Raw genomic sequence first — 19919 nt, forward strand, 5'->3', positions numbered from 1 at the left:
TGTGAATAATAAACCAACACCTCTATTTTATTATGTGTAGACTTACTGTTAGAAGTGCTGATTTATGTTCACTTACATAAAATCAAAAAAAAAAATGGCAGAGAATTTGTAGGAGAGAGAGTTCTGGAGTTTCTCTGGAAAGAGTGAAAGTCTTTAGAGAAACTCAGAAATGAGATAAACTTGTAACAGATTTCTAGAAAAAAAAATGGCCCAAATAAAAAAGTGAAGGCAAATTTTCAATGTGTTCAGTAGGAAATTTGATGAGTGTATTATTAAAACTTGGTGGAGTTATTTTTTGACAGGAATGCTAGTATCAATTAGTATAAGCTGATTAGGAATAAAATACACTAAAATACCTATAAAGAACTAGTTCAAATTACAGTTATTTGTTCTACTTTTAGAAGTAAATAACCCATAGCTAACAGTTTGGAAGCAGATGAATCTATGTATCCCTAAAAACTATGAAAGCCTACTTCCTATGTCAGAGAACAGGGTGAGCTATACTTTAACAAACTTGTTGAATATCTGTAATGGTTCAGACAACTTAAGGTCAGATATCTCTGCATCTTTGTTCCCCTGAATTGAAGGTATACCTTACAGATTGTTGAATATTTTATATAAACATGGAAATAGCTTCACCACTAGTTCCTCTTGCACTGCACCTTGATGCTAGCCAGCTTTTATTATTTTATTTTTTTCCCTGAATCATCATGTGCTTTAAGATGAACTAATAAATGAGAAGCAAGCTGTTACTTATGAAAGTCTTACTGCATGGCTCCAATCAAGTTGTGAAGCTTGCTGTGCCAAAGTTTCAGTGTTAAAGGTCAAGAGAAATATTAGCTGTTCAGAAAACATTCACACATGAGAGTTCAGGCAGCTACTGTTGAAAAGACGAAGCAAAGCCTTGATAGGGAGGATAAAGAAACTCAAACTTGTCAGTCCTGTGATTGGAGACCTGGAAGGTTTTATGTCATACACAGAGACTGTTCTCTAATTATTTGCCAAAAATATATATTCCTACATTTAGAATTAACTATAATTGGATTTAAGATCACCATGGGTCATTGTAATCACTGATCAGGAATAAGTGTTCTTGACTAATCCTGTTTGTCCTGCTGGGTGAGCACGCTTGGCATAGAAGATTCTGTAGATGAATGCCCAGTCTGAAGGAACTCTCTAGGAGAGATTAACTGTAGGAAAACTGATAAACTAACAGATCAGGGAAAAAAAAAAAAAAAGGTGGAAAGGTGAAGGGTGACAAAGAGGAGTTACCTAAATCAATTAGGAAGCAGTGATGTGGCATTAGATAGAGATGCCATGTATTTTAAACCAATAGTGATAAAGTGATGGAAATATGTAATATGTGTCTGTCTGTATTACCAGAGAGGCATGACAATGTATGCTGTGGTCCACTACTAGCTGGAGAAACTTATCGGTGGCTGTGGTAGGTTAATCATGGCCAACTGCCAGACACCCAACCCGCTACTCCCCCTCCTTAACAGAACATGGGGAGAAAATTACAAAGTTTGTGGGTTGAGATAAAGACAGGCAGATTGCTTAAGAGTTATGACCACAGTCAAAACAAAAAGTGAGAAACTAAGATAAAAATTTTGAAAACACCTTACCTCCTTCCCACCCCCTTCTCCCAGGCCTAACTTCACTCCATCCCCCAACTCCTTTACATTCTCCCACCACCACTCCTGAGTGGCACAGGGGAGACAGGGAGTGGGTGGTTTCAGTCTCCTCCTAACAGTTCCTCTCTCCTGCTCCTTCATCTTCACACTTTCCTCTGCTCTAAGGAGTCTGCAGTCCTTCAGGAAAAAAAAAAAAAAAGTGCTCCAGCATGAGTTCTCCATGGGCAACAGTTCTCAGGAAGCATCCAACTGCTCCAGCATGGGGTCCTCCATCGGCTGCAATGTGGAATCTGCTCCAATGTGGTCCTCTCCATGTTCTGTAGGGAAATAACTGCCCTGGCACCTGGAGCACCTCCTCTCCCCTTCCTTCTCTGGCCTTCATGTTCCCTCTGCTGTGTCTCAGCCTTTTTTCCCTTGCACCTCAGCCTTTCAGATGATTTTCCTCTTTCTTATATATGTTTTCATGCTGGCTCCATAATGAGCTAGCTGGAACTGTCTGTGTCTGACACAGGGCAGCTCCTGGTCTCTTCTCAGAGAGGCTGCTTCTGCATCTCGCTGCTACCAAAGCCTTGACACCCAATCTCTGCCAAGAATGAATATTTTATATCAATTGGCCAAGATGAAATTGACTTAAATCCTAAGCATCTGAACATCGGTAAAATCTTCCAAAGACCATACTGTTGTTTTCCGCTGGCTTTTGAGGTGTGTCAGAACGTTATCAGTGTAGCTGACTATCAGATCTTGCATATAACGTAAATAATCTTTGATTAGATGTTTTCATTCTCCAGGGCAATTCGCTATGCCATATAGATTTGCAGTTCACAACAACAATACTGTGAAGGTCTCTAAGCTCTATTGGGTGGTGCAGACATCTATAAGCTACTCATTCTGGGTACCGTAGCAAGAGAAGTAATGAAGATGACTTGATCAATATTTAAAAGTACCTTCCTGGGAAAGGGACCTGCTTAACTGCAAAGAAAATAGAACAAAACTTTTTATAAAAACAACACCTTAAACCTGGAGCTGCACAAACTCAAACTGGAAGTAGTGAAAGTGATTAGCTACTGAAGGGAAGAAAAGAAACTCTTACTTACAGAAACTCTGTACTTATCAGATACAATTGAGGGGTGATGGTTGCACATAATGGCCTGCAACTACTACAGACTGTGTTATCTAGTTGTTTATGTTGGCCTTAAACTTTGGCAATTTGACAACTACAAATAGCTTTATTTTTTATCTTTCTACATAGAATTATAACCAATAAAAGAGAGAGAATTTTGTTGATAGAATTTTATATTTATATTAAATATTTTGTTGATAGAATTTTTTCTATTTGGGGAAAGCTCTCTATGCACTGGTCTTGTGTAGAAAGGCAGAATACTTCTATAATTTACAGTTTTCTGGCTTTTAGAATGGTCCTGCATGCTAAAATTTTTATGACCTTCCATTTTAAGATGTTAATCCCAGTACTATAGAATGATTTTGAGATCTTCAAAGTGAGAGCTTCAGCCATTAAAATTTTGTCTATTAGTCTTGCTTTAATTGCAAGACTAATGCAGCTCAGGTTACCTCATTCCCATAGAAACTTGATCTGTTGCTTATGCAAGAAAACTTTTTTTTTCCACCTCTAAAGTATTCAGCTTTGCCTAATTACTCTGAAGGTTCTTTTTCTCAATTCCTTCTGTCTTCAATGGGGATTTTATTAAGAACTTCTAAATCTGCCTCACAGTATATATAACAGGATGTCCAGTTGTTTAACATACAAAATTGTATTCAAATAGCGGAGCATAAAGTAAATCAGTTGTTAGCTTAGGGTAATGCTATAAGAGAACTTTCTCTGCTAGTGCGTGGGAAGAAAAATCAAGCTACATACTGAGGGCATAAAAAGCAATAAGGATTTTTATTATTCTTTTTCAATCCATATAGTTCTTTTATTAGAATGTTTTAAGGTGCTCTTAGACAGGAGATTAAACTACAACAAAGTATTTCAGAAGAAACAAGTGACTTTCTAGCCACCTTCCCTTACAAAGACTAAAATACACTCCTAAAATGACATTTCTGAGTCATTCTTGAGTCACAATTTTGTGCCTAATTATTTAAAGAATTATTGTTATTATTTTGCCTAGGAGACAAACAAGTATAAACGTGGAATTCACTAGTCGTTTTCTGCGCCCTGCTGAAGCAGTTTTGCTACTGATCTCAAAGAACGTGGGTGGAATAGGTGGTGCTACACTGACATTCTCTCTGAAATCTGAAGTCAAGCATATTGAGCCTGCTGTAAGTCTGTGTATGAGATTAATATTGTCACAAAAAATACTGCTCAGATGTATGTTGTATCAATCAAAAGTGAACTGAGGTAAGAATAAAAAGGTCAGTTACGATCAGCATTTGCCTTTGACCTATTAATATTCAAGTTTCCGATTTTAGCTTGTGTATGTGCAGAGAAAGGTCTAGAGGAATATCTAAGATGCCTAAGGATGTAAATCTCACATAGATACAGAACAAATTAAAACTTTTGGAACTGATTGCCCTGAAAATAAATCTGGACTTCTTTCAGCATATGAATACTTTTGGAAATTCTGTTGCAGAGATGGTGATATACCTCTTCAGCTTAAGAGCCTAAATGTCTTCATCTGACATTTCACTTGTCAGATGTAGGTGGATAGCCAACTTCTGTTAGATGTTGCTAGGTTTATTTGTGCTTTTTAATTCAAATGGTCTTTAGATTTAAGATACACCCCAGAAATAGTGAGAGGAGAGACAGGCATGCTTTCCAGCATTTGTTATCAGACATTCTTTGAGCAAATCTGGATAGAACCTCTCCTAACTTGGAGTTTATGTGAGTCTCTTTTTTTTTTTCTTTTTTTTTTTTTTTTCCAATGGCAGTTTTTATACCATAGCAGTAGACATAGATGTTAGAGAGGAAGGTTGGGACAGGAGAAAAAAAGGAGAACGTGTCAAGCAGATAGTTTGGTTCCTGTCTCTGTGCTTTCATTTTGAGTATTGAGTATTCATTTGAGTATTTACAAGGTGGTGAAGTTTAACATGTTTAAAATGAAATAGGCTTTAACTCTACTGGCAACAAAGAATAGCATTTTAATTATGTGAATTCTGTAGTCATCAGTAGACAAATACTTCTTTGTAATATTTTCCTTGTAGTATTTCCAATGCACATGGTTTTGCAATTTTTTTATATTTATATAATTTTTTGTTCTCTTTTAGGATATATTAAAATGCAAATCCCCATGTTATGAGCTGAAGAAAATTGTCCTAAATGTTACTAATCCCTTCAGAACTGATGGCATATTCAGGTAGACAATGCTATAAAGACAAGACTATACTGATTATGCTGTTTTATCTACTCTTTTTCCATAATTTTCATTTTCTGTTTAAAAATGTAAAACCTTGAGGTTAAATGATAGGGATTTACATTACCCAAATTGTTACAAGCACTGTGAAGTGGAAGCTATCATAATGAATAAAGAAGATAAATAAGTCTTAATTGAAATCCATCTCAGTGTAAGCAATAAAGCTAGAGCTTTAATCAAATGGAGTTCATGAACCTTACTTGTATTTTTGTGTTTGGCTGAGGTCCAGCAGAATTCCAGAGAGAAACATGCCATGTTAATTAATAGTTCGTTATTTTTTTCGCCCAATCTCCTTTATCCTGCTGTTTAAATTATTAAGCATGCAAAAGAAAAAATATGCTTTTGCCTTGAGGCTTGCATCACTATCGGTTAATCTAATTTTTCATTTGTATTCATCATAGATGTAACAACTACAGAATTATAAATGTTTTTGTTAATACAGAAGGCATAGAATACCCATTTGGAATCTCAGTTTATGTGATGTGACTCCATATTTTATTTTTAATCTGGAAAGCTAGATGTGAGTTCATATAGTTCAATTATTTACATTTTCCATAACATTTTAACTTGTGTTATTGATCTATTAAATATGTTCCATAGGCTGTGAATGAAATTTCTCTTTCATCCACAGAATAGGTTTGATATAGGCAGCTGTAAAGAGAATTATTTTCATTACTCCAACAATGTGCACTGGCATAAGCCTCCTGTGTGTGAATCAGATGAATTTGTTTAGTTTGTCTTTTTTTTTCTCAGTCACTGAGGTGGTCATTCAGGCTTTCTGTAATTAGTTCTATCATTTAAATAGCTCTCAGAAAGAATAGATTAAGGTGATTAAGTAGTTTGATTTTATATGTAGCATTCAACAGCTACATGACAACTATGTGAAGTAATTATCAATTTGGACCATATTTGAACCAGTAATCTACAAATAAAGATTCTTTCAATCATTTTGCCAAAGTTTTTAAAAATATCTAGTGTTCCATGAGGGTGAGTATTGCTTATTTGCAAATAAAACTAGGAAATGCACTTGTGATACCAAGCAAATAGCCGTTCTACAGAAAAGAGGGACGAAAATCTTAAAACCTGATGTATAATGTAGTACTATTTAAGAAAAAGACAAATTAAAAAGTCTCTTCGTTCTTGTGTCAAATATATAGCAAATGCCATATATTTCCAAAAGCTGTAAGTTATGCATCCTAAACCAGAACTACTATTCTGCTATTTGTTAGGTGTTACTTGTTTCATCAGCTAAATAATGTCACTTTTTTTTTTTTTTTTACAGTTCAGAGCTTTTAAAACTTATGTATAGTTAGATATTTTAAAGATTACTGAAAGCTTGTATTTCATTAAGACAATTAGTTGAATACATGTAAAATAATCCATTAAATTGTGAAGCAGCTACTTTTTACCCAAGAATAGAAAAAGTATTTCTGTACTATGAAATACTACAGTAACTAACCATCGGTATTATTATTTTTTTAATGGCAGATTAAAATCTTGGGCAGAACATCAGCTAACACTGATATAAATTATTGTGACTCTATTGGAGAGTTTGAATTCAGATCCACAGCTGGGGCTATGCTAGCTGACACTGGCTTCTGTATTTTTACTATGCACTCTGTCATTTTCCTTCTGTTCTTACTGTCCTTTGTGAGTACAGAGAAAATGCAGAAGTCTGGTTTCAGATGAGTGAATTCAGTGGCTGGTGCCATGTAACAAATTCTACAATGATACTAAAACCTAGTTCTTCAATAATGGCTAGCAGTAGATGAGTGGATTATCCGTTACCTAGAATGGAAATAATGTGTGGACAATGTAATGTACACAAAAGGAAACAAGATCGTAATCTTCTAAGAAAAATGAAAGTGAAGCATTTGTTTGTGTTTAATTAGGGAAATGACAATTTCCTGTATCTTCCTGTATCGTAATAGATTCCCACATTACTAAACAAACAAACAAACAAACAAAAAACAACAACAACAAAAACACTTTAGGTCTCTGTTCAAATGTAAATGAAATTATTTTCACTCATTTAAATTAGTACAGAACATACCATAAATTATACTTTACAATGGTTTTTCCAATTTAAAATATGGATATCATTTGTCTTGAAAAGCACATTGTTTTTGTTTGTGTTTTTTTTTTTTTTTAATTTTTGAAAAAAGCTAGATTTTCTCCTCATTCTGCTAGTAAAACGTAGTGTTTAAGTGTACTTGCCATATTCCAGGGTCATTTTGCTGGAATCCACAAGTTGCTTAACTCAGCCAGAACATATATATCAAGCCAGGCAAGTAAAGCAAGAGCAAACATTCAGGTAAGTTTTAAATGGCAATTGCTAATTATACTATAATGAGTTGTACAGTTTCATTAGTATTACATATTTGTGTATAGCTGTGTGCATACCAGTTGTAAAGAAGTACAGGCTAAGAAACAGGGAAATAAAGTAGGACTGTGTAACATTTTTGAAATACCTTACAGATAATTTATTCAAACAGTGGAGAACAGACAAGTGTAGTATAAAAGGTAAAAATGATAATAATATGCTAAGTGGAAGAAGTGTTATACAAAGTAGAACTGAAAGGTGAAATATTGATGCTGGGATAGGGGCAATCATGGTGACTTAGGTGACTGAAGTGTTGACAGAAAATATCAGTAAGACTCCAGTTCACTAGGACCTGAAAAAGAGAAGGAATAGTTCTGAATCTCAGAATGAAGACTGTAGGTGTATTTGAAGGTGTAACAGTGAGATCACGTTTTTAATTATAAATAGGCAGACTAGAGAATTCTAATTGTGCTGAAGTCTAAAATGTTACAGGTTAAGTAGGCCCCTGGAGATGCAAATGAGAATGAGGGGATATTAGTGCAGAAATATTGATATAAGTTAATATAATTTTGTGTCTAGACTTTATTGCTTAAACAGACTAGGGACAGATTTTCTAGCATAGGCAATGTGGAAGGTGAAGGAGAGTTCAAAGTAAGTGTGGTAAAGGTAATAAAATGGCAAAGACTGAAAAACAGAGTAATTTGGAGTGAGAGTCAAGGAGAAGTGTATCATAAAGAAGGTTCTATGCTTAAGACAATTTACAGTCTGAAAGGAGGCATTTCTGTCTTCACTGTCTTTAATTGTTAGACAGTGAGATAAATACCAAGCTGTTTAGATGAACAGGCAGAAATCTTTAGGGGCATTGCAGAGGAGAGATGTAGATTAGAACTGTTCATAGTCAAGGTTAAAGGAGAAAGAGACAATCCAGAACAGGTTTGGCACTCTTTTGAAATGGTTCAGCGTAGAGAAAGGATGACCACAAATGTCTAATACTATTTTTGGAACTTGCCAGACATTATGAATTGCACTGTTTTAATAATCGTCCTTTTAATAACTCTATTTTTCAGCCAAGGACTAAAAGTTTTAATTCTAAGTCTTTTTAGATTCTGCATTCGCATATTTGGTAATTTAGTTACAGAGATCTGTTTCTCTAGCCTTCCGTCACTTCAACTGTATTTTATAATTATTTATTCATAGATCAACATTCATAAACGTCAGTTGGAATAGTATAGTAGATTAAAAATAAAACAAAACGAAACCACCACCAGCAGAAGTCAGCTTACTGGAAAGATAACCAATGTGTAACCAATCAGATTTCTTCTCAACAAAAGAAGCAGGAACTAACTTTTAAAATACACCACCAGCAACCCTCTCACATTGAATGTGAAGAATACTCCAGCTCCAAAACACTATCAAGAAAGAATACTGTAGCTACCAAAACACTATTACATAGATACCAGAGGTGGATGCTTTTGATGCTGTTCTGTCCCTTGTTTGTGTCCTGTGCGCTCTGTGCACTCACAGCCAAGCTACGTTTACCAGCTGTGCTACAATAATTGAACATTTAGCAGTTAACCTCAGTGTTACAGAGGTTACAGATTTTACTAGTAAATTATACTTAAAGGTATCAGAAACTGTTGGAATAGTTAGAGAATGACTTTTCATCTGCATATTTTATCTTCAGTAAATAACACAATCTAAAAAATTGTAATTGTAGTCATACATCTAGGCCTAACTCTTATTAAAATTGATTTGAGGGCAGCTTAAGTCTTTGGAAAGCTCCAGTATTTATTTGCATTTTTATTGATCTCCAGTATCTGCAAACATTTGATTTGATGTTTCTTTTATCTGTAAAATCCATTTACGTTCTCCTTTTAAGAATGATTGTTTCTTGAATGGAACATAACAAACTTCTGAAATTTGTGCTAAAAATTACTATTTTTCCAATATATTACCGACCAATATGAAGATTGTACCTGCAATCATTTTTTATTCTTTTGATAAAATGCAGAAAATGCCTTCTAAAAAATGGGGGCCTGTTGGTCTAAGTGCCCTCTAAGTGTAACCTTATCATAACATCAGTGCTTACATTTTAAGTAATTGTGTCTACATGATTTATATCATTTGCATGCTTCAATCCTAACATCTTGAAGTTTCAAGTGAGCCTACCCACTAGATCAGGTTGCCCAGGGCTCCATCCAACATGGCTTTGAACACTTCTAGGGATGGGGCATCTACAACTTCTCTGGCAAGCCTCACCACTCTAGGAGTAAAGAATTTTCTCCTAACATCTAATTTAAATCTCTCCTCTTTTAGTTTAAAACAGTTCCCTCTTGTCCTATCTTTCTCCCTATGTAAAAAGCTGTTCTCCATCTTTTTTGTAAGCCCCATTTAAGTACTGAAGGGCCACAAAGAGGTCTTCCTGGAGCTTTCTCTTCTTCAGGCTGAACAGCCCCAGCTATCTCAGCCTTTCTTCATAAGAGAGGTGCTCCAGCCCTCTGATCATCTCTATGGCCCTTTTCTGGTCCTGCTCTAACAGCCCCACATCTTTCTTGTGCTGAGGGCCCCAGGCCTGGATGCAGCACTCCAAGTGGGGCCTCACAAGGGCAGAGCAGAGGGGGACAATCACCTCCCTCCCCTGCTGGCCACCCCTCTGTTGATGCAGCCCAGGACGCAGTTGGCCTTCTGGGCTGCAAGTGTGCACTACTGGCTCATGTCGAGCGTTTCGTCCAGCAGATCTCCCAAGTGTCTCTCCACAGTGCTGCTCTCAATGAGTTCTTTCAGTATATCCTCATGTCTGGGACTGAGAGATGCAGCACCTTGCACTTGGACTTGTTGAACTTCATTGTGTCCATGTGGGCCCACTTCTCAAGCTTGTCCAGGTCCCTTTGGATGGCATCCCTTCCTTCTGTTTTATCCACAGAATATTGCATATAGCTTCTTAGCATTGCTTACTTTTTATTTTAACCAGGGATAATACCAGAAATTCCAAATATTTTGAATTTTATGTATTTATTTATTTGTATACTTCTTGTTGTAAGCAGTTTCATTTTTCAAGGGAAGGGTTACACTGAACAGAATACTTGTATTTACTTACTGATCTGATGAACAAAAGTGAAGATCCAAAAGGGTCTGTTGTGTCCATGTCTAATATAGATTATGAGATGTTATTTCTGTTGTTTAAGAAAATGTGGTTTAGAAATATAGTTAGGAGTCATCACAATTCTGATTAATATTTGATATATTAGAAACTGATCTATACTAATGTAAGCCATACTACCTTTTTTGGGCAGTTCTTGTTTTACTTCCTGTCTTAGTCTTTGTTCTGAGATCACAAACTAACCCACAGAGTGTGGGAAAATGGCAAATATCTTACATATGAGTTTTCTGCTCAAATGTTTCAGTATTTTTCAGTGCACTAGTAAGCTGTTGTATCCTTTCTCTCTCTAATAAACAGTTTGCTTCTTTTTGTCTTCTAAAGTTTATTGATGAAGTTGCTGCTGTATGGACTCGAGATTTCCCTGTGGTGGCTGACACTTCTTAGTTTTCTTTTCACATCAGTAATATGTTGGAACTGGAAGGAACTTAAAAAGACCACCTGAGAAATTCTACTCCAAACCGTAATACAGAAAGCAAAATAATTTTCCTTGTGCAAGAATTTGTTGGATGGAAAGTGTGGTTAATGGCTTGTGTGGGCCAACGTAGACTGCAGAGATGTTTTTTTGCTTTTGATCCCAACTTGATTTTTGGTATTCCTGCTAACATGGCAAGCCCAGTCTCTTTGTGGTACTATGCAGGAAGAGGTAACCGGCAACTCAGAGATGATAGCTGCTGAACTGTTTCTTACTGGTGACCAAGTATTTAAGTAATTTCTAGTACAAATTTGAACACATTAGACTAAACCACTGTTAGAATGAGTTGGAAGTATTCACACCTGCCGTTTTGTCTCACTCAACTGGGTTTTGTTACCAAACTGTTGAGAGGCGCCCTCCTAAGCCAACCCTCACATGTAACATCCTCTTGTAGATCTTTTAGTCTATTTAATGCACAGTAAAAAAAAAAAACCTCTTATTTGCAAGTGGCCAATTGTATTTGCAAAAAAATAACAAAACAAATGTGAAGTTTCTTGGTTACCATTCCTCCCATTAAACTGAATCACTTCTGATACCTGAGTTTTCAGACTGAGACCTGAACCATATAGTGTGATACAATGTGCTTAGTCCCATAATTAGCTCATGGATCTTTGCCGTTGTGTCTGAACAGCACATGCATAACCTTGATGTCAAAGCTTGTCTTGTCTTCTTCACCAGAAATATTTTTCGTACAGTAAAATTCAGTATTAACATGGAGTAAAACGATCGGTGCATAAGGTCTCATAGGACAGTACTGTGGGCTTAATGCCATAGCAAAATGTCTGTGTAGACTTATTTTATGGTAGCATTAAGCTGTTCTGCCTAACCTTCTCATTTCTCTCTGTATTTAAAGGAAATGTATTGAGCTAGATTGAGGGTATGCCTTCAATACTTTCCTGATCTTAATTATATTATTATTATTATTATTACATGGTATGTAATTTATTTTTATTTCAGAAGGACAAGACACAATGTACACATTTGCCACTATACAGCTTTAATTCACTTTCAATTTTATTTATCTGCAGATACTATGTTCATTTGGGTGAGAATAATTTTACAGAGGCAGACCTTCAAATCAGTGCAATGAATTTCTCTGCCGTTCACCTCAGAAAATGAGATTTATTTAAAGTATGGTTCACCCCAGTGAAAACTTATGCTGTACTGTGTATGGCATCAATGTACAATGGATTTCCATGTAATATTCTTTTTATCTTTTCTTTTTAAACAGCTTTTGAACAATTCATTATTTTTACAGTGATTCTTCTGCTGTCGTCTCTGTTACTGAAATCATAACTGGGCTTTCTGATTCAAAGACAAAGCATTGAAGGAGATGATGTTTTGTATAAAATGTGTATTTTTTTTTGTATTTTTGTGTGAGATAAATTATTTGTTAGTAAAGAGTAAATAGTATGTTATACTCACATACTTCAGAGATCATTTCCCTTTCTGAAAAATGACTTTTAAGTATAGGCATTAAAATGAATCCCCAGGGTAACATATTCTGAGAATTTTACAAGTCCATTTATTTAAGGTTGTGATTTTTTTCTTAGCCCAGCAAGATTAACAATTTATTTTAAGAGAGACCCAATAGCTACCAATGCTGTACATGATAATTGTTTGGTATAAGCTGGTTCATCAAATTTTACTGCTGGGGAAAGTGACTTTTATGTGTGAATAATATTAAACCTGAGTCTAGAACTGAAAAAGCTACTTGCAGTAATTTCTTTTAGATGCATTACAGTATTTCTTTTCTGCATCTATGGATTCTTACCTATGCTTATTGTAAGTTAAATAAAACTGTCCTTCCATAAATGTAACTGCACAGTCTCAACTCCTGTCAACACTGGTAGAATTGTTTGTGAAGAAGGATAGAAATAAAATATAAAGTAATATCAAGGAAATAAGATGGTAAGATGGGGGGATGAGAATAAGCAAAGATTTTAATTTTTTTTTTCTTTTTTTCCCAAGTATATGTGTTCTTTTCAGGTACACTTGAAAAACAACATTGTTGTGAACTGAGTAAGGTGTTTAGGTTAAGGTTCATCCTCTTCATTCCTTTCTCAGACAAATCCTTGATTGCATTCTGTTGTATGGTTAATTGCACTGTTAGCGTATATAGACCGTTCCTGTAGCCTTGGTGTCAAAGAGGTGTGGAGGGACAGGCTGTTCCCAGGCTTTCTCATCCCCTTTTTTCAGGGCTATAACCTTGTAGAAAAGAACCTTGCATGTGAACTAAATTAACTTTTTTTTTCCATGAAATATGCAAATCTTCCACTATGTTGCATTTTTTCTTAAATAATTGTGCCCTGTTTCCTCTAAGAAAAAATGATGGGTTAAAAGTTTTAAATGTTTTGTGTACTACTGATGCAGTTTGGGAGCAGTGAAATTATTTAAGTATCTTTGAGACTCTATCAAAATGTATGTTTTGAAACAACATAGGGCATCTTGGAGACTAGAAATATTTATTTCAAATACTTAAATTAGAAAGTTGCATTTAGTGGTAAACTTTTCTAATTTATTTAGAGATTATTTTTTTCCTGCTAAGGTGTAGTAGGATTAAAGTCATTGCCATTCTATGATCCAAGTAGAAATTATGAGGTATCTTTTAAAGCTAATGGTCTATGCCATTAAATAAATAGGATTTTTAGATGTATTTCTAGAGTAGCTTTTACAGGAAACATTGCAAATCTGTTTTGAAGTCAAATGTCAGAGGAATGCAAGGCTTTGTCACCTCAGGATGTACCAGGGAACAATTCTTTACCTACTGCAATAGAATACTGAAATGGTAAAGAGAAGAACTGGGACTGAATTCACCAAAAAATATTATTGGGCATGAATGTTTTTGATTGACAAATTCTAATTGTATTTTTTAATATGGAGTTTTGTTTATAGATTACTGCAGGGGTGTTATACAACTTAATTGAAGGAAGCACATTCTAGCTCTGCTGTAAATATGACTACTAACTTAAGTGAAAGAGGTGGTACCTGACATTATCGATAAGTAGATGGTTCCAAAATGTTTGTTGCTTTTGTTTGAAACATTTGCTTTTCCAGTATTTATGTCTAAAAGGGGAAAAGAAGCTATCTGTTAAGAGAAATAATAGAAATCTCCAAATTTACTGTATTGCTTTTTTTTTTTGTTCTAGTTCTGAAAATAATGTAATAAATTGTAAAAACAGTGCACTGCCTAATGAGCCAAATGAAGAGAACAACTTTAATTGCTGTAAGTACCTCTATACAACACACCTTATGTCACTACAGTAGCAATCAGAGAATCTGCATAAGCAGAGTTTTGACATCTAAAATATGCTCAGAACTTATTATTTATAGCCGTGTATCATCTGGTATTTTTTATTTTATTAATTGAAATGATTTCTAAAGCTGCACTGTAGTCCTAGTGACTTTAACAAATAAATATTTATTTTTTTTAATGGCCCATGTATTGACTTCATGGCAGTTTGATGTGGAGTCTTTTCAGCATACCTGAGTTATTTTCAAAAATACTCATAAAGAGTGCAATTCTTGCTTTTGTTTCCTATGAAATGTCAGTCAAAAGTTCTGTAAAAACATACGAATCTGGAGCTGTAGCCTTTTCTGAGACTGTCAGAAGTCCACTTGAGCAAAATTTTGCCTTATGAAATTAATGTTTTCCTCTTGGGATATATCGTTTGCTTTCCATGAGGCCATGTGGAAAAGAGATTTGTAATATGAATCACCTAGCTCTTCAATTTACATTGATTTCTCATACTGTTTTCTGAGATGTGATTAACAACCAACTAGTACAAAGTTCATAAAAATTAAAAGTATGTACCTTAACTAATGAAGTGGTGTACCAAAACTATGTTTTTGCTTCTTGTGGAAGTGCACTTCTGCTTTGAGCATACTTCTTGATACTTCTCCCTGTAGCGTAGCAAACAAAACCCAACTAAGAGTCTTCCACATATGTTTTCTTCTGAGACAATATTATTGTTAAGGGTCAAGAGGAGTCCTAATTGGAGAGCAGTAGGAATCAGAAAATATTTTTGTATTTTTTCTTGAAGCAACCATAATAAAGAACAGAACTGTCAAAAAAAAATCTTAAATTATTTAATAAATGTACTTCTTTGGTGATTGTTTTAATTTTGCACAGTCCAGAGAACAGGTGAGGAGGGAGGGCTCTCACAAGACTAATTCAGTCTGTACCACAGTTTGACGTACTTTGAATGAGGAATACTTGAACAGGTGACAAGTTTAGGAACTGTTACCTTACATAGTCAAAAATTTACCGTATGTGATGAAAGGGTAAAAATGGGCTTTGGGTTCTGTTGGTGATTGTTTGTTTGTTTGTTTGGTTTTTGTTATTGTTTATGTAAGCTTTGGAAATATCAGTTTCACGTGCAACTTAGCTGTTTGTTGAAATGCGAATTTTGGGATTTTCCTATTGTTATTTGGAAAACAAACTGGACTATGGAAAGAAAAGGTAGTCAAGGGTGGGAGGGTAGAGGTTATGGCTTTCATTAGTGTGGTTCTTGGATTTTGGGAGGGAGGTGCTAATTCACTGACATTTAAGTAGCCAGAGTTTTGCATAATTTTCTTATGTAGCTGTGCTTGAGCCAGGGCGGGTTGGACCAGATTGCCTCCAGAGGTCCTTTCTAACCTCAGCTGTTCTGTGATCTTCACTTTTGGTTGCCTGCACTTTTAGGACTGAAAACGCCTAGTTTTCTCTCCTAGTTTTCAGACTGATGATCTTTCTAGAAGGTTAGGCAGCTAAGGTAGAATGAAAGTCAGGCTCTGAAGTACTCTGCATTACCAAAATATGCTTTGGAGAGAAAAAACACTCACTAAGAAAGTAGTCTGACTCACAGATTCACCCATAAGATTCCTCGTATCTTAGGAAGAAAACACTTTATCAGCATTTTTTTTTCTTTCTGAAAGCAATACTAAGAAAGTAAGCTTTCCAGAACTTAGTTTTTGTCTATTCCAGAGGACTTCAGGTTATAATATAAAATGTAATTTCTGCCACTGGGGCAAGATGGTTCATTTAAATAGCATTAAACTGTACTCTTCTTACTGGCAAGAGGAGTTATTTGCTTATAGGCTGTACATCTTTAAAGAGTTTTTTTGTTTGTTTGTTCGTTTTTTTGATAGAACAGTCTGATTTCCCTGGTTTTGCTTCAGTGCATGGAATAAGAACACAATTAATTAGCAAAATGAATGGAAATACTACAGCATGCAATATTGCAGCATATTTACACAAGTGTAACTTCAGAGTACGTTAAATACTGATTACTACAGTATCCTTATATATTTAAATTCAGGCAGATGCAGTATTTTGCAACTGGTGCTGTTGTATCTAAGCAACCATTAAAACTTATTTTAACAGCTGACCAGTCCAGCCTCCTGCATGAGTTCTTCAGTCCAATGGAAAAACTATTCTTGACAGCGAGAAGTTCTGCAGGCTTAGAGATTCACTTTCTTCCCTTTAATCTGGAAAAACGTTACTGCACTGTCATTCTGGTTAATGAACTGGTAAGGATGGAAAATATGTTTTGCGAGTGGCTTTCACGTGATAGTCTAGTCAGTTAAGAAGACTATTTCTGTAAAACTTTAAGATGTTTGCCAGTTATATGTAAATAGGGTAAATGAATATACAAATCTGCTATGTACATATGTTCACATAATGTTTTTGCATGCATATGCAACTATAAAGATGTGATCTGTGTGCAGACTTTTGGAAATGAAAATATGAAAACCTTTTCTCTTTCCATATATATATATATTTGAAGTAAAATATTCCTATAACTCTTTGGGGGAAACATTGCTAAAAAAGTTGATCAGAGGTTTGCATAAGTTACAAGCTTCAACTAAGAAATTTAAACTAAAGTTCACTGCCCTTGTATGTCCACAAAAGAAATATGGAATTTAAACCTTTGTCTTAATATGGGAGCAAGAATAATGTTTTTGGATGAGATATAGACAGGGAAGAAATGCAGTCTTTACTGTATCTAGGATAAGATGCCAAAGTAGAATAATAATAATTTTCCTTGCTCTGTCTCTCTCCCCCCTCACCCCCCCCCCCCCTTTTTTTTTGTTGTTTAAATAATGCTGTCCAAATTCTGTTCAGTCCTTGTCATCAGTGTAAGGAAGTCTGTTGAACAGGTTGTACCTGAATACTAACTCTGTTGCTGTTACTGTTCAGTTTTTTCTTGATTCATGTAATCTGGCATTTGACATATGTTTTTAACTGGAATTGATTTCATCAAATTACCAAGACTCAGTTTTGACCAACTTTCAGCACTTAAAATTTGCACTCCAACTCCTTTGATGTTCCTGTAATCCTTTATCTCAGTGGCCACAACCTTCTTATTTCTGTCTTTTATCCATCATTTCACCTCTTCATGTGCTGTCATTGTTTTTCAACACCCTATTGTTTCTCTAAACTTATTTTACATGTGGTTGATCTCAAGGCTTGCATTCTCCTTCTTATGTCCATAATATTACCTCTGTTTCAGCTTTCCCTCTGTGTAATTACATGTATCTGCCATTCTCTCTGCAATGTTTTCATGATTTGTGACAATATATCCCAAACTTAATTATTTATACTTTTTCTCCTCCACATTCTTAGCTTCCATAATCTTCCTTACTATAGAGCAAGAGACTACTGCTAGTGTTTAGTGTTTTTGTGTTTGGTGTTTGTTTTTATTGTTTAACCGTGACTTTGGTTATGGCACCTTGTCTTCATAATGTTCTCCTTGCTTTAAAAAGAAAATATAACTTACGCAATGATGCTTAAGCCTGTATATACAATCCTATTCAACCACTATTCAAACCAACCACTGGCTATTTTTTTTTTTCTTCTTTAAGAAAGAAAGTCACTTGGTTGGAAGCCTTAAGGAACATACTGTTTTGTTGTGGTTTAACTCTGGTGGGCAGCTAAGAACCACACAGCCTCTTGCTTACTACACCATTTTCATCAAAAATGCAAAACACAACAACATACAGGGCTCTACAGAGAAAAGTAGCTGCATCTCAGCCAAAACCAGAACAAGTTCATTTGAGTTTCTTGAAAATAAGTGGAGAGAGAGATGAAGGATTTTCTTTTAACAACTACAGTCAGACAGCGAGCTTATGCCATAGCATTACCTTACTGGCACCAGGCAATTAGCTACAAAGAGGTTATATAAATGTCCCTGTCAGAAGAGTGTTATCTTTGTTCACAGTTCTGTGAAAAGAAATCCAACCCAGTGCTCAGCATTATTCAAAAAGAGATTTTTTTGGGGGGGGGAAGAAATAGACATATAAATGTGAAACCTCAATATGCCCTAAGGAGCTATGGTGTACACACCTTGCCTATTGTGTGCAGTTCTAGTCACTCCAGCAAACAGTATAATAGGAATCAGGGAGGAAAAAAAAAAAGAAAAAACAAGAAGCAAGAATGAGAAGAAGTATATAATGGTTTCTTTATGGAGAAAGATACTAAAAAGAAATTAATTTCCTTCAGTTAAAAAAAGAGACAGTTAAGGGACATGAAAGATGCATAAAATTATGAATAATTTGCAGAAAGTTAATAGAGCGATTGTGGCATGAGATACAAACTGAACCAAATGAAGTACTTTTTTATATACAATTATTAATCTATGTAAGTCAACTGTCACAGGACACTGGTTGCTCTAAATGCTAACTAGTTCAAAAGAACTGGTGGAGAACATGGAGGCTGGGTCCACCAGTTTTAATTCAATATAATGATCTGGATGCAGTCTCTACCCTAACCTACAGTTTTCTGGGAGCAGATCTAGGAAGGATCATTTTCTACATGCTATGATTTTATAGTCTCTGCTGTTGGCATTCTTGCTGTTTGTTTTCTTGTTAGGAGCAGAAGTATATGCCCTGACAGAAAATAGGAGTCTCATGCTACATTAGGGATTTTAACAACTAAGCTGTCTGAGTCAAATGAAGAGAGGGGACATGGAGAAATCTAATGAGAGGAAAGTAAATCAGAAAGAGATGTGATCAGAGCTATTGACAGTTAATGTTTCTGACAGCCTCTAGAAACCATTGAGGGTTATCCCCAGTGGTGTAGAAACATCTAAAATTTGACACCTGGCTTCTAGTCACTTGTCATAGCAGAAAGCATTAATGCCTCTGAGGAGACACTCATGTCCTGTATGGTAACTATTCCTGGAAGACCTGTTCATTTAAGCTTAACTGGTTAGGTGGGGTGCATTTAAAGGCTGCTGAATGTGTAATAAGTTTGATATGTACAACCTTGGGCTAGGAAAAGGCTAGTCCCATCCACATAATTGTATCATATATAGTAAAACGTGGAACCTCCTAGGGAAAGATGAAACTGCAAAACAGCTATCATGACTTGTACAGTGATGACAGGTAGAAATTGGCTTTAAGTATTGTGTATATGGCTGCAATATCGCTATTGCACCGTTTTCTCATTGACGAACAATTGTAGCTGTATGACCAAGCTGTATGATGATCAAATGGTTTCGTATGCTGATGGAGCTTATATTGTTCAAATACGGGCTTTTGCTGTTTATAATCTAATAAATCATTTAATTTAGCATTTCTTTCTACATACCTTTCCTAATCATTAAGACAAATGGACAAAAACAGCAGTCAGAGTCAAAATGTAGCTTCATTACAATAAACGAAGATGTTGAGATCCAAACACTAGATAGACTTGAATTTGACTAGGAATCCTATGTATCACTGCATCAACTATATACCTGTAATAAAAGCAAGAAGCTATATTGTGTCACGATAGTTGGCCTACCTATGTTTTTTTTTTTAAAGAATCCGTATGTTAACTTTTCTAGTGTTTGAAATGACAGAACAAGTTGTTTAACATTTCTCAAAGTTTTGTTTCCATACTTCTTTGTTTTTAAGAAAAATCAAAATTGATATTATTTAAATTTTCAGCATATGTCTTTTCAGAGAAGGAATTGTATATTGGGTAATATAAGTGGGT

General features: G+C 35.3%; 1 protein-coding gene across 1 annotated transcript in view; it reads left to right on the top strand.

The window, feature by feature from the left end:
* Nucleotides 1–19919, top strand: part of CFAP47 (cilia and flagella associated protein 47) — a 308902-nt gene that overhangs the window by 105551 nt on the left and 183432 nt on the right. The window contains 5 exon segments of the mRNA XM_050712219.1: nt 4062–4227; nt 4857–4945; nt 7230–7316; nt 14107–14183; nt 16323–16468. Coding sequence (XP_050568176.1) covers nt 4062–4227; nt 4857–4945; nt 7230–7316; nt 14107–14183; nt 16323–16468 — 565 coding nt within the window.

The sequence above is a fragment of the Cygnus atratus genome, chromosome 1, assembly GCF_013377495.2.
Source record: "Cygnus atratus isolate AKBS03 ecotype Queensland, Australia chromosome 1, CAtr_DNAZoo_HiC_assembly, whole genome shotgun sequence".
NCBI classification, from domain to species: domain Eukaryota; kingdom Metazoa; phylum Chordata; class Aves; order Anseriformes; family Anatidae; genus Cygnus; species Cygnus atratus.